General features: G+C 41.4%; 2 protein-coding genes across 2 annotated transcripts; one reads left to right on the top strand and one right to left on the bottom strand.

Moving 5' to 3' along the window:
- The first annotated feature begins 3,779 nt into the window (after positions 1–3,779).
- On the top strand, positions 3,780–5,561 carry LOC123138115 (zinc finger protein HD1). Its single transcript, XM_044558020.1, has 2 exons — positions 3,780–4,609; positions 5,202–5,561. Exons 1-2 carry the CDS (start codon positions 3,857–3,859, stop codon positions 5,559–5,561), a joined length of 1,113 nt encoding a protein of 370 aa, XP_044413955.1. The 5' UTR covers positions 3,780–3,856.
- A 635-nt stretch (positions 5,562–6,196) lies between these two features.
- LOC123138113 (ASC1-like protein 2) lies at positions 6,197–9,705 on the bottom strand. Its single transcript, XM_044558018.1, has 6 exons — positions 9,311–9,705; positions 8,535–8,764; positions 8,295–8,450; positions 7,132–7,317; positions 6,852–7,036; positions 6,197–6,677 (listed from the first exon to the last, which is right to left on the bottom strand). Exons 1-6 carry the CDS (start codon positions 9,434–9,436, stop codon positions 6,646–6,648), a joined length of 915 nt encoding a protein of 304 aa, XP_044413953.1. The 5' UTR covers positions 9,437–9,705; the 3' UTR covers positions 6,197–6,645.
- Between the last annotated feature and the right edge of the window lie 3,064 nt (positions 9,706–12,769).

Below are 12,769 nucleotides of genomic sequence, written 5' to 3'. Positions count from 1 at the left end.
CTTCTGTGTTGTCTTCTCTCCGACCTCTTGATTCACCTGTTAATGTTCTTACCGCCGATGGCACACCTCTTCCTGTTGCTAGTCGTGGTCTTCTTTCCACTCCATCATTTTCTGTTTCTAGTGTTTCCCATGTTCCTCGCCTTACCATGAATCTTTTTTCTACTGCCCAACTCACTGATTCTGGTTGTCGTGTCATTCTTGATACCGACTCTTGCTCTATTCAGGATTGTCGCACCAAGGCTTTGGTTGGTGCTGGCCCCCGGCGCCGTGAGTTAGAGGGCCTTTGGGAGGTTGACTGGCTTTGTGTTCCTTCCGCTGCCACCACTTCTGCCAACTCCCATGCTCTTGCTGCCTCTTCGTCTACGTCACTGTCCGCACTCTCCTTGTTGTGGCCTCTGTTCGGCAGTGGTCTATCTCTCAACTTGATGTCCAGAACACTTTTCTCAATGGCGAGTTGCGTGAGGAGGTTTACATGCAGCCACCACCGGGGTACTATGCTCCTGACGGTATGGTCTGTCAACTTCGCCGCTCTCTCTATGGTCTTCAACAGGCCCCTCGCGCCTAGTTTGAGCGCTTCGCCTCTGTGGTGACTGCCGCTGGTTTCTTGCCCAGTGATCATGATCCCGCGTTGTTTGGTCACACGTCTCCTCATGGTCGGACTCTTCTCCTTCTTTATGTTGATGACATGATCATCACTGGTGATGACTCTAACTACATTGCCTTTGTTAAGGCCCGCCTTCACGACCAGTTCCTCATGACTGATCTTGGTCCTCTTCGCTGTTTTCTTGGGATTGAGATCTCCTCGACCTCTGATGGCTTCTACATCTCTCAAGAGTAATATATTCAGGATCTTCTTGCTCGAGCTGCTCTCGGTGATGACCGCACTGTTGTGACTCCTATGGAGCTCAACGTTCAGCTTCGTGCCTCTGATGGTGACCCTCTTCCTAATCCCACCTGCTATCGTCACCTTGTTGGTAACCTTGTCTATCTTGCTATTACGCGTCCTGACATCTCCTATCCTGTTCACATCCTGAGTCAGTTTGTTTCAGCCCCCACCTCTGTCCACTATAGTCATCTCCTTCGTGTTCTACGATACCTTCGTGGCACGATCTCTCAGCGTCTTTTCTTTCCCCGCTCCAGCTCTCTTGAGCTCCAGGCCTACTCTGATGCTACCTGGGCCAGTGATCCCTCTGATCGACGCTCACTGTCTGCTTACTGTGTCTTTCTTGGTAGCTCTCTTATTACCTGGAAGACAAATAAACAGACTGCAGTTTCTCGCTCGAGTATAGAGGCTGAATTGAGGGCCATGGCTATGTTGACGGCTGAGGTGATCTGGTTACGGTGGTTACTTGAGGATTTTGGTGTGTCTGCTCCTACCTCGACTCCCTTATTGTCCGACAGTACTGGTGCTATCAGTATTGCGCGTGACCCGATGAAGCATGAGCTCACCAAGCACATCGGTGTGGATGCCCACTTTGTGCGTGTTGTTGTGCAGGATCAGACTCTCGCTCTTCACTATGTGCCCTCTGAGTTACAGTTGGCTGACTTCTTCACGAAGGCACAGACTCGAGCGCAGCATACCTTTTTCCTCTCCAAACTCAGTGTTGTTGATCCACCATGAGTTTGAGGGGGGTGTTAGATGTGTATAGTCTCTTTTCGGTATATCCCCATTGTATAATGGGTTTCCTGCACTTTGATACACATGTATATGTAATGGCCTTTGGCCCTTAGTAAAGTTCAGTTGCTGATTATCCAACAGTTGGGACATGTTTTTCAGTGATGTATCCTTGGCAGTCATGCCACTCACACCAGCACATGTGAGCTACTAGCAGTTAAGGATGCTAAGAGAATCCCTCACAAAAGGTGGACAATGGGCCAAAGACAACCCTGATGTGTTCTTATAATTCAAACTGGCTTGGCTATACTGCAAATCAGTCACACAGAACTATATCTATTAAGTCTAGGTGCAAAATAAAGCAGAGTGCCACATCATGACATTCACCCGTCGTAATCCTATTCCAATCCAATGAAAACAACTGTAGAGAAAAAGGCTCTCAGTACTCAGTAGAGTGTTCATCACATTACACTTCACAGAATATACATCTAGAAGCATCTATAATTTTATATGAAACAATAGAGCTCGGTAATAATCTTTCCACACTAAATTGGAAACAGAGAACAGAATTACCGCAACAGCACGTAGGCACAATCATGGTAACATATATGTAGTCATAGTTATGCCACTTAGAAAAACGGTTACTGTTTTCTGTTAGCAGTATGCATAGGAACTACATGTAGGGAAAGATTATCAGAGTGCTACTGTCTATGATGAGCATAGCTTGTATAGAAATTAAGATAGTATAGTCCTGTAAGCTTTTCTGGAACTGAATATATTCTGTAAGCTTCTCCAATACATCCAGTATAAGTTTGCTGACAGGCTTGAGTCTGTTTCAAAAGATCTGATGGACAAGACTTGCTCAATTATTTGTAGTATTCACTATGTTCATATATGAAGCAAGTCAGCTAAGACTTCTGAACTTATTATGCAGCAGCCAAGATGATTATGTACTCAGATTATGAAGCCACCATGCAACAGTACCCACCTTGGCCATCCTATCTCAAAATAGTAATCGGTCGTCCACAATCAACAGGAGTATATTTGGTAAATTTAAACTGTACTAACCACCCAACATCAAACTATGAATCATCAGTAACATGCTTAAGCTCAGGTATTTTTTTCTAACAACAAGCTCTAAGTTTGTCTGTAAATTAAGCTCAAGTCTTTCAGCGAAGTTATTTCAAGACATGGATCCATAAGAACGAGTCATTTCAAGACTAGCCTGCAATAACGCAAGTTAACAGCTAATTAACTGGACTTCCAGTCACAGATAGTCGAGTCATGGAAGAGATAGGTTAGAGATTTAACAGGCCAAACCGTATGAATAATTGCAGCAAAGGAAATGCAAAAGATGCCAGTAAATACACTTCCTAGACTGAACATCAACTTAGATATTTGCAGATCTATATGGTCCCACTGAAACTATCTAGTGACATGGCAGGGTGCGTTAAAACTTTTCTTATGTATCTTCCGCTTCCTACATCTTGATGAGGTTCCAAAAGGTAGAACAGCTAAGGGGAGTACCAACGAATCGCACAAAACCTCAGACTTTGGAATCCAGAGACCCCTTTTGCAAAAGATGTGCACAAAGAGAGCAAGGAGCATCTCCCACCCTTTGCCTGCTTTTGATACCACATTGCCTTCTAATTCTCCTATGTTTGGGTTTATTCCAGTAATCTAGTTCAAGAAACAGGCAGTTTCTTTTATATGAAATCTGTACGATTTGCTTCAGAAAATTCTTAGTTTGCCTATAATTACAAATTCATTAGGAAAAGATGAATATACATAATCCTTAAAATGGAAACTAGCTAAAATTCAACATAAAGTGTAACCCCTTATACATTAGTAAGTCTCCAAACTGGGTTTCTCAAATGTTTGTGACTCCTGTTCAATTGATGATTCCAACTTACGTGAAAGTTGTTACTCTTGTATTCTCTAGGTGTGCCAAATCCCAACAGATAATTGACAGAAAATGATGTAGCATTTGAGGATTGACACTGAGACAAGCAGCGTAGCAGCAACATCCACGTGCAACCACAAGATGCACACGCGGCATTCCTCGCCCCCACAAATGACACCACTTGTCACTCACTGGATTCCACTGCCACCCTCCTATTAGTACTCCTCACTAAAATTCCAACACTGACTGCTCCCACTCACTCCCAAGCAAGTTCAAGAAAAGGATCAAAAGCCTCAACCTTCGGTAAGACCTCTCCGCCTACAAGTTGCAAGATTTATATGTTCATGAATTGCAATTTCAACAGCAACCTGTTGGAGAAGGAAGCTGGAAGGACAAGTTTTCCATGGGCCAGGCCATGCGATGGATGCCATGCAGCACCAAGCGCGGTATACTGCTGTGCTGATGCTGCATATCTCTGTGCATCTTGTGACACACAGGTTCATTCTGCTAACCGTGTGGCATCACGCCATGAGCGTGTGCGTGTCTGCGAAACCTGTGAGAGTGCACCAGCGGTGCTGGCATGCCATGCAGATGCAGCAGCACTATGTACCGCCTGTGATGCACAGGTGCACTCTGCCAACCCAATTGCTCAGAGGCACCAACGAGTGCCTGTGCTGCCACTCCCAGCTGTTGCCCTTCCAGCTGCCTCTGGCTTCGTGGAGGCAGAAGCTTCTGTCACTGCCCATGGCGATAAGGAAGAGGGAGAGGAAGTGGACTCTTGGCTCCTTAGAAGAAATTCTGATGACAACAATTGTGCCAACAAGATAGATCGATACTTCAACCTTGTCGGATACAATATGTATTACGACAACATCACTTGTGACCCAAGACCAGAAGAACAATACAGAATGCAAGAACAACAGCATGTGCAGAACAGGTACATCGAGAAGGAAGGGTGTGAGTGTGTAGTACCTCCACAAGTCGTCATGGCAAGTGAGCAGCAAGAGAGCGATTATGGAACTATAGGAGCAGGGCAGGCTGCCTCCGTTACCGCTATGACCAGTACCTACACAGCTTCCATCAGCAATGACGTGAGTTGATCTATTACTTCGCTTAAATTATCATTCGGCGATCTATTTATGTTTTGAGTTCGTACCACTTCAAGGCAGCTCAGGTTAGTCCATTTCTGCGTTAAAATAATATATCAAACAGATTGATTGAATTAATTATTGTCACAGCTCACTTAGGATACAAGATGCAGATTATTTGTCTTGTGTCTCCTTCCTCTTTTCTCTCTTCTCTGCTTTTTTAGATCTTCTAGGTCAGGCTTTTTAGCCTGATATTTTCTGCGAGTTCTTTTCCCACATACTGTATCAAAAAAGGAGCTGTCCAACAGAATGTTTGACTGCTCTTTATTCCCTCAGACCTAAAATAATGTAGAAGTCGCAAAAATATAAATGTAGAAATAACTCCCAGAGAACTTAGGCAGCTTGTTCCTCTGCATCTAGACTTTGAACTGCTGTTAGTTACTTATGGATCTCAAACTCTTCTACCGACATATAAGTGCACGTTCTATAGTTTGGGGGGTCAAGGTCTCAGTTTCATCTTATTGCAGGGTGTACAAAACCAGCACTTCTCATATTATTGAAGTATTTCAGTGACTATTTGGCGATTCTATCTCAGATATCTTTCTCATCAATGGAGGTGGGTATAGTACCGGACAACACCAGACCAGATATCTCAAACAGCAACATCCTGACTAGCAGTGAAGCCATGGAGCTCTCAGGCCATTCACTTCAGATGCCAGTGCACTTCAACTCCATGGACAGAGAGGCCAGGGTCCTCAGGTACAAGGAGAAGAAGCAGACGAGGAAGTTTCAGAAAACCATAAGGTATGCAACAAGGAAAGCATATGCAGAAGCACGACCGCGGATCAAGGGTCGATTCGCTAAAAGATCAGATATAGAGCATGAGGAGGACCACATGCTGTCACCACCAGCCCTACAAGATACTAGTAGTTATAATACTGCTCCATGGTTCTGATGTAATGAGATAACAAAAAATGTGTTGACAGACACATGGAATGATGGGCACCGTAATCATATGGTTCGTGCATTGTGCAAGTGTCCGAAATCTCTTGTTAATCATTTAAGTTTTCTCTGAGACCATATGAAGACAAATCATTGTGTGGTCCAACGTAAATGTGAAGTATGACATAAGAGAAAACATCAAACAACAATTCCAGTATTTCACGCGATTAACAAGAGTAGCAACAAAGGTTGGGACTTCTACTGTTAGTAGCATTTTTACATGTCAAGATGAAGAACTCTGGTTTGCCTTGGATAAACATGGAGCATAGTAGTTATTAATAACATAACATATTTTGAACAACATAGTTCCAATATCAGTGATCTGCGAGGACATTAAATAAGAAACATCATGGCTAAACATTAACAGAGACATACATAACAATAAACCATGGGTACACACTTCGGAAGAATAATTACTACTATGGGCTAATGATATGTGCAGGTTCACACATGATTTCGATAATGGTTTACGACATCAGTTTCGGAACACACAAAGGCACCAGAATGAGATTTCTTGGCTAGTGCAGTATGGATTATTAAATCCTTCTCTGAGAAAGGGGCGTAGTTGCACTACACTCCCTTGCTATGTCAAGTAAAAGTGAGCATGAATTCTTTCTTTGAGAAAGGCACATAAATTTCAATATGCTGTCGCGCTATGTTGAGAAAAATTTATTGACGTTGTCTGTTGACCAATTTGATTAGAATCCTAGCAAAGGTTTGAAGTATGAAGGGGTAGAGGCAGATATATACACAGCTCATACTTCCATGAAGTATTGTATCTGTGTGATACTATTCAGTTTGACCTAAGTATGCATAAATGGAAAATGCTCGCCTGACATCTATTTAGGAAATTCACAGAGACGGACTAGCAGAACAGAACAATGATTCAGGGACATGGCACATCATGGTAATATATCAGCTTTATATGCAATAATGAAACGGGTAAAACAGAAACAGATCAACTAATCATCATGCTCCTCTTGACCTCCAGAATCTACACAGTTCAATCAATCCTCTTGTTATGTTCTTGAAAATAATCAATCATCATGTTCCTCGTCAGATTCCGAATCTAAGCAAAGAAGGAAAATAGTAAACATCACAACACATAAGCAAATTTGAGCCCTATATTATGCGACTTAAACTGATGGATAATAAATGAACGTAAATACAAGTATATACAAGGCTGAGACTGAAGTGATAGATAATATATTAACCAAATTTAACTTCGGAAAGAGAAACCTACCAGATCTAATGTCATCTCCAACATGCCCTTTAGACTGAATTTGCTTCACGAGCATTCGCTTCATTAAGACAAACCAATATATGTGTAGAACAAGGAGGGAGAACAGAAGACAGTTGAACACATAGTAGTATATCGGCCCATAAAATTTATGTCTCTCCTTGTTCAAAATATGAACAATTTCATAGCTGAAATTTACAGAAGAAATGCACAAGTTTTAGCGACATTCTAGAGTTACCTAAAGTATAGAACCCCATGTAAGAACAGAGTTACTGGTATGTACCTAGTGCTCCAGAGAATCCAGAATGGAAAATATATCAGGCGAAGGATCACCCAAGAAATGACGAAAAGAAGAAATGATACATCAGCAAGCAATTGGCGTCCACTGTACTTAGAAATTTTTCCAACCTCCAGGAACACATCACTTGCATCATGAACGGCAAGCACAACTGAACCCACTCGTGCAAATCTGTTAAGGAAACTAATCAGCTCAGAGTACCGAAGAAAAACATGTGCAGGCGTTCCAACAACTGCTAGTATTATTAAAAAACTGCTAGTAACAAAGAAGCATAAAAAAAGGCAGACAAATGCTTGATGTTTATGTTCTCTACCAGGAGATGACAATCAGCTGGGGTATAACTATAAGATGACAATCCGACAAACAGAGTTGCAAATCTAGCTACTGTATTCTCTACCAGGAGAAAAATACCAGCCTCAAAAACAAGTCAACATTTGTAAATATCGTTTGACAGCTGCAATCCATGCTTGTTCTATCTATCTATCATTCTTCCATTACATTCCATAAGCAGAAAGTTGTTCCAAATCCACACTTTCTCAACTATTGGCTCAATGAAGGCTGTCATGTAAAATCTAGGAATGTAAAAGAAAGCTAGTAGAAGGCAAATTACTAATAAACAAGCAAAGCTTTTCTCTAGGGAACAAGCAATGCAAGCATGGATTACAGTATATGATATATGCAGCTATATATGAATTGGGAGTATGGAGGAACGTAACAGAAAGCTAGTACATGCAAATCTTACTAATGCAAACAAGCAACGCAGATATGGATTAACAATATATGATATATGCAGGCATGCAGTTATATATGAACACGATAGAAGAATAACCAAATGTATACACAGTTTGTATTGTGGAGTCTGCATTTTCTCATGTATATGTTACAGACCAACAGGGATCTACCTTCCACATTCATTGGAAGATGCACAGGTTTACATGTGTGCGCAACTGCCCAAATAGCCAAACACTAACATGCACCTTCATTTGCTATTGCACCCTAGGCAGTATGATTCTCACCACTTGAATCATGACAAGAATCAGATTAGCTAAATAGTGCGCAAGTAATGATTGCAATGTATAAGAAGGCACTAAACTTGAATTAACATAAACCAGCTTGACAAATATTCAGATAGTCAAAAGCCTAGTTACCTGAATATGTACGACATTACAATGAGAAAAACAGATGCTATGTGATGAGTCATCGAAAGGCCAAAGTCTGAACGCCTTGTTTCCCAAAAGAGAAGGGCAATTATTGAGTACATATAAAAACCAGCAGCATACATGTAAACCCCCTTTAGTTTAAACCTGAGGAAAGAAATGAATTTATTAATAACTTGGTACTAAAAAAGAACATTCTAATAAACATGGGGAAACTGAAGTTTATATTACTTCATTGTTTGATCTGGCCAAATTTGGTCTCCTGGTCCAACCCAGAAATTCATTGTGCTCGTGAACCATGGCTCGTTGTACGTCACAGCTAATGCCAGAAATTCCGCGGAAAGGAAATAAACGCCTTTCCAGGCGGATTCCTTAAACTTTCTGATCTTCATCCTCTCTGCGTCTGTCTCGGAGCCAAGCCTCGCATCCCACTTCCCGAAAATCAGACGCCTGGCTAGCCGCTATACACAAAATACAGGTGGTAATTAGCTCATGGGTCTCGTCTACTATGATGAGCCCGCATTTTTTCCTGAAAATGGAGTAGCTCATAGAGGAAGATGCCAAATAACTCACAGGTAATAGTGTTCAGGTTTGTTTGCACAATTAAGTGAGCAAGTGCAGGAATGTGTGCATGCAGAAACTGATGCATCCCCTTACGAACCCCCATTTCCTTGACTCGGATTATTTTACCAAAATGATAAAACACAGCCATTAGTTCACTGTCATGACGGCATTTCTTCGTTCTAAAAACACCGAGTTAATCATGACCACACTAGCAGATGATCATAGATTTATAGCAAATAATTAACACGAGAACTCATCGCCGTCACCCATTCCCTTTAGGAACTACCACTTGTACTACTAGTAATGAAATGACCAGTTTAAAAAAAATAAAAAGTAATGAAATGACTCGAGCATCACCTAGGTGTTGGATCGTGGGGGCAAACGACAAAGGAAATTATTCGAAACTGAGCGGGGCGGGGGGAAACTGTCTGCACTGTCACAACCTCGAATGCGAAGCGGTCGAGGAGGAAGCGGGCGGCGAGGAAGAAGGTGGCGAAGAAGGGGAGGGCCGCGAAGTCGGCGTAGGCGGGGTGGCTCTCCGCCTCCCGGTCGATTGACGGGACGCCCATCGCGGCGGCTCGCCGTCCGGGATGCTGGCTCGCTGGGTGGTCGGCGGTCTCCTTTTTTTTATGCTCGAGACGAGAGGGGTGGTCGGCGGTGGGGAGGAGGGAGAGCGGAGGCTATATGGTGCGCGGGGCGAGAGGAGGCGCCCGGCGGTCTGGGTGACCGGCGCGGCGGCGGAAGGCGACGGGTGGTCGGACCGGAGCCAAGATGAACGGCTGAACCGGGTTCTGCTTCCTGGGGTTGGCGGCTCCCTGACCAGTACTATTCTAATTTGACCGGCATTTTGGGGCTCTAGAATATTGGACTTTCCTCTTTTGTGGAGAGAAATCTCGGACTTTGAAGTAGCGCTCCCTATTTTTCTTTGTTTCGATAAAAGATCGATTTATCTATTTAAGATGGAGCATCAGGAGGATATAAATACAATAAACATACACATTGGGTCTCTGCATAAATAAAATGCACAAAACCAACATCAATGCATGCACTTAAAAATTAAGTCAGCAAATAGTAAAGTAGGCGAGGAAAAAAGAAAAAAAACAAAGCGATCAGATCCACCACTATCAAACTACATCAACTAGCAGAATGCCTGTGCGTTGCCACGGGGATTTAAAATATTTTATTGGAGTTATATATAAGCATAATGCATGTTAAGTTTCACATGTATAGAAAAGATATCCAGTAATAATTGTAATCTACTTCACTTGCAATGTTGGTCATTACAAAAAGTAATTTGACGATGTATACACAGAGAGCGATGATCCAACTAATAATTTGTTAGGAATTAAGATCTACTTGACGTGTTTAATATATTCTCGTGCAATATAAAGGAATGTTGTCTTTAGCTTCATTCGTACAATATTTGAGCAAGTATAATAAAAACTTCTTTCTCAACTCATAACCATCATTCACGGGCAATATATATAGTTAACACAAATATTTCGCACGGAATGTCTAAAAATGTGCAACGGAGAGTACTCACTGTGCAAATTGGACAAGCTAGTTCTTTACTGTTCTAAAAAAGACAATTGAATAAATTAATATTATCTTGAATACAGTGATACAAAAATAAATGCTTTTATCTCGAGTAAATTAATATTACTTACTCCCTCCGTTCGGAATTATTTGTCTCGGAAATGGATGTATCTAGAACTAAAATACATCTAGATACATCCATTTCTACGACAAGTAATTCCAAACGAAGAGAGTACATGTGAAGTACTTCCTTAATTCCTAAATATAAGTATTTTTAGATATTTCAATGCGGGCTACATACGGTACAGAGCAAAATGAGTGAATGTATACTCTAAAATATGTCTATATACATTTGTATGTGTTCTTATTAAAATCTTTAAAAAGGCTTATATTTAGGTTAGGTTGTAGGAAATATTAGGTACTACGATGTGAACACTACCTAACCGGACTACTTCAATAAGCACAGACCGAAACAACCGAGTTGAAAAAATGTTGAAACTGACAATACCACACCGCATACAAATAGTCATGCCAATTGAACAAAGAACAATACGGTCCAACACAAACGGTGTACTCTGGCTTAGGACTATGAAGTGGTGCGCTTCTTCCACTCGGTCAGTAATTTTTACATGGAAATTCTATTTAGGATCAGTATCTAGTAGTTTACATAGAAGACCAGGATCCTCATTATACCACAATTTTCTTTATTCCCCAAAATATTAACTATATGCGTTGGTTTTCTAGTATTACACTTGGTAGCAGTGCGTTCTGATGCATCCGGAAGAAATTAGAGCAGTACATTCATCAGGCCCCTGAAAAATAATAGAATTGTAGATGAAATTCTTACACATACACAACACCTGGCTCTATATCCTAGCTACCATGTTCTTCTCGCCGGTACTCACATCGATGTCATCGTGCCGCTGTCGCCCTATATTGCTGTTGGAAATATGCCCTAGATGCAAGAATAAAATGATTATTATTATTATTATTATTGTTCTTGATAATTGTCTATTGTTCATGCTAAAATTGTGTTATCCGGAAATCATAATACATATGTGAATATATAGACCACAACATGTCCCTAGTGAGTCTCTAGTTGACTAGCTCGTTGATCAATAGATGGTTACGGTTTCCTGACCATGAACATTGGATGTCATTGATAACAGGATCACATCATTTTTTCGATAAAGGGCGACTTTATTATCTCAAAATGTAGCATCAAGCGGATACAAAGCATTATGAGTAACACCCGGCCTCTGCATAACTAAGATGCACACAGCCAAATTCAGAAGTCTGACAAAAAATCATGAAATAAAAATCGACAAATCGGCAACAGTAGAGTCCTTTAGACCGACACTATGCCTATGTCGAAGAAGGTGGTGGATCGATCCGTAGGTTATGCTGCCACCCATGTTGGAAAAAACCCTCTGTAGCCACCTGCTCCAATCGCGTACACACCATCATGAACAGCGGTTGGTACTCCGGCCGTTGTAGCATAGACCACATACGTAGCGAGTGCGTAAACCGGAAAATAACCTGTAGAGGAGAAACATTTTTATCATTAAAAACCAAATCATTTCTACATAGCCAAAGCGACCAAATTAAGGCATACGCTCCCACCCTTATTAGCGTTTTGAACCTATTTGTAATACCGTCCAACCAATGACCAAAAATATTGGCAACACTTATGGATGGATACAAATTTGACGCTATTTGGATGACTGACCACGTAGAACGTGCAAAATAGGTGTTTGATTGTCTCGTCATGAGTACAAAAAGAACACTTCTTACTCCCTCGCCAGTTTCGCCGTGCGAGGTTGTCTTTGGTTAACACAACTCCCCTACAAAGATACCACATGAAGATTTTCACTTTTAGTGGAATTTTAGACTTCCAAATTTTCTTATTATTACTCGTTGGTACCTCAGAATGCGTGAGTGCACAATACATAGAGTCTACTGTGAAAGACCCTGATGTAGTGAGGTTCCAGCGAAACACATCCCGGCATTGTGTCAGGTTAATGGAATCCAGCCGTGATAAAAGATTATGCCATGACACAAGCCCCAATCCTAAGCATAGCACAAGATTGTGTAGTTGGTTTGCTAAAGCTTTTCTAATGTCAAGTATCATTTCCTTAGATCATGAGTGAAGGAAATATGCCCTAGAGGCAATAATAAAGTTATTATTTATTTCCTTATATCATGATAAATGTTTATTATTCATGCTAGAATTGTATTAACCGGAAACATAATACATGTGTGAATACATAGACAAACAGAGTGTCACTAGTATGCCTCTACTTGACTAGCTCATTAATCAAAGATGGTTATGTTTCCTAGCCATGGACAAAGAGTTGTCATTTGGT

Source organism: Triticum aestivum, chromosome 6B, assembly GCF_018294505.1.
Source record: "Triticum aestivum cultivar Chinese Spring chromosome 6B, IWGSC CS RefSeq v2.1, whole genome shotgun sequence".
Taxonomy (NCBI): Eukaryota; Viridiplantae; Streptophyta; class Magnoliopsida; order Poales; family Poaceae; genus Triticum; species Triticum aestivum.
The sequence above is the reverse complement of the archived record's forward strand: the minus strand, read 5'-3'. Positions and strand labels throughout refer to the sequence as shown.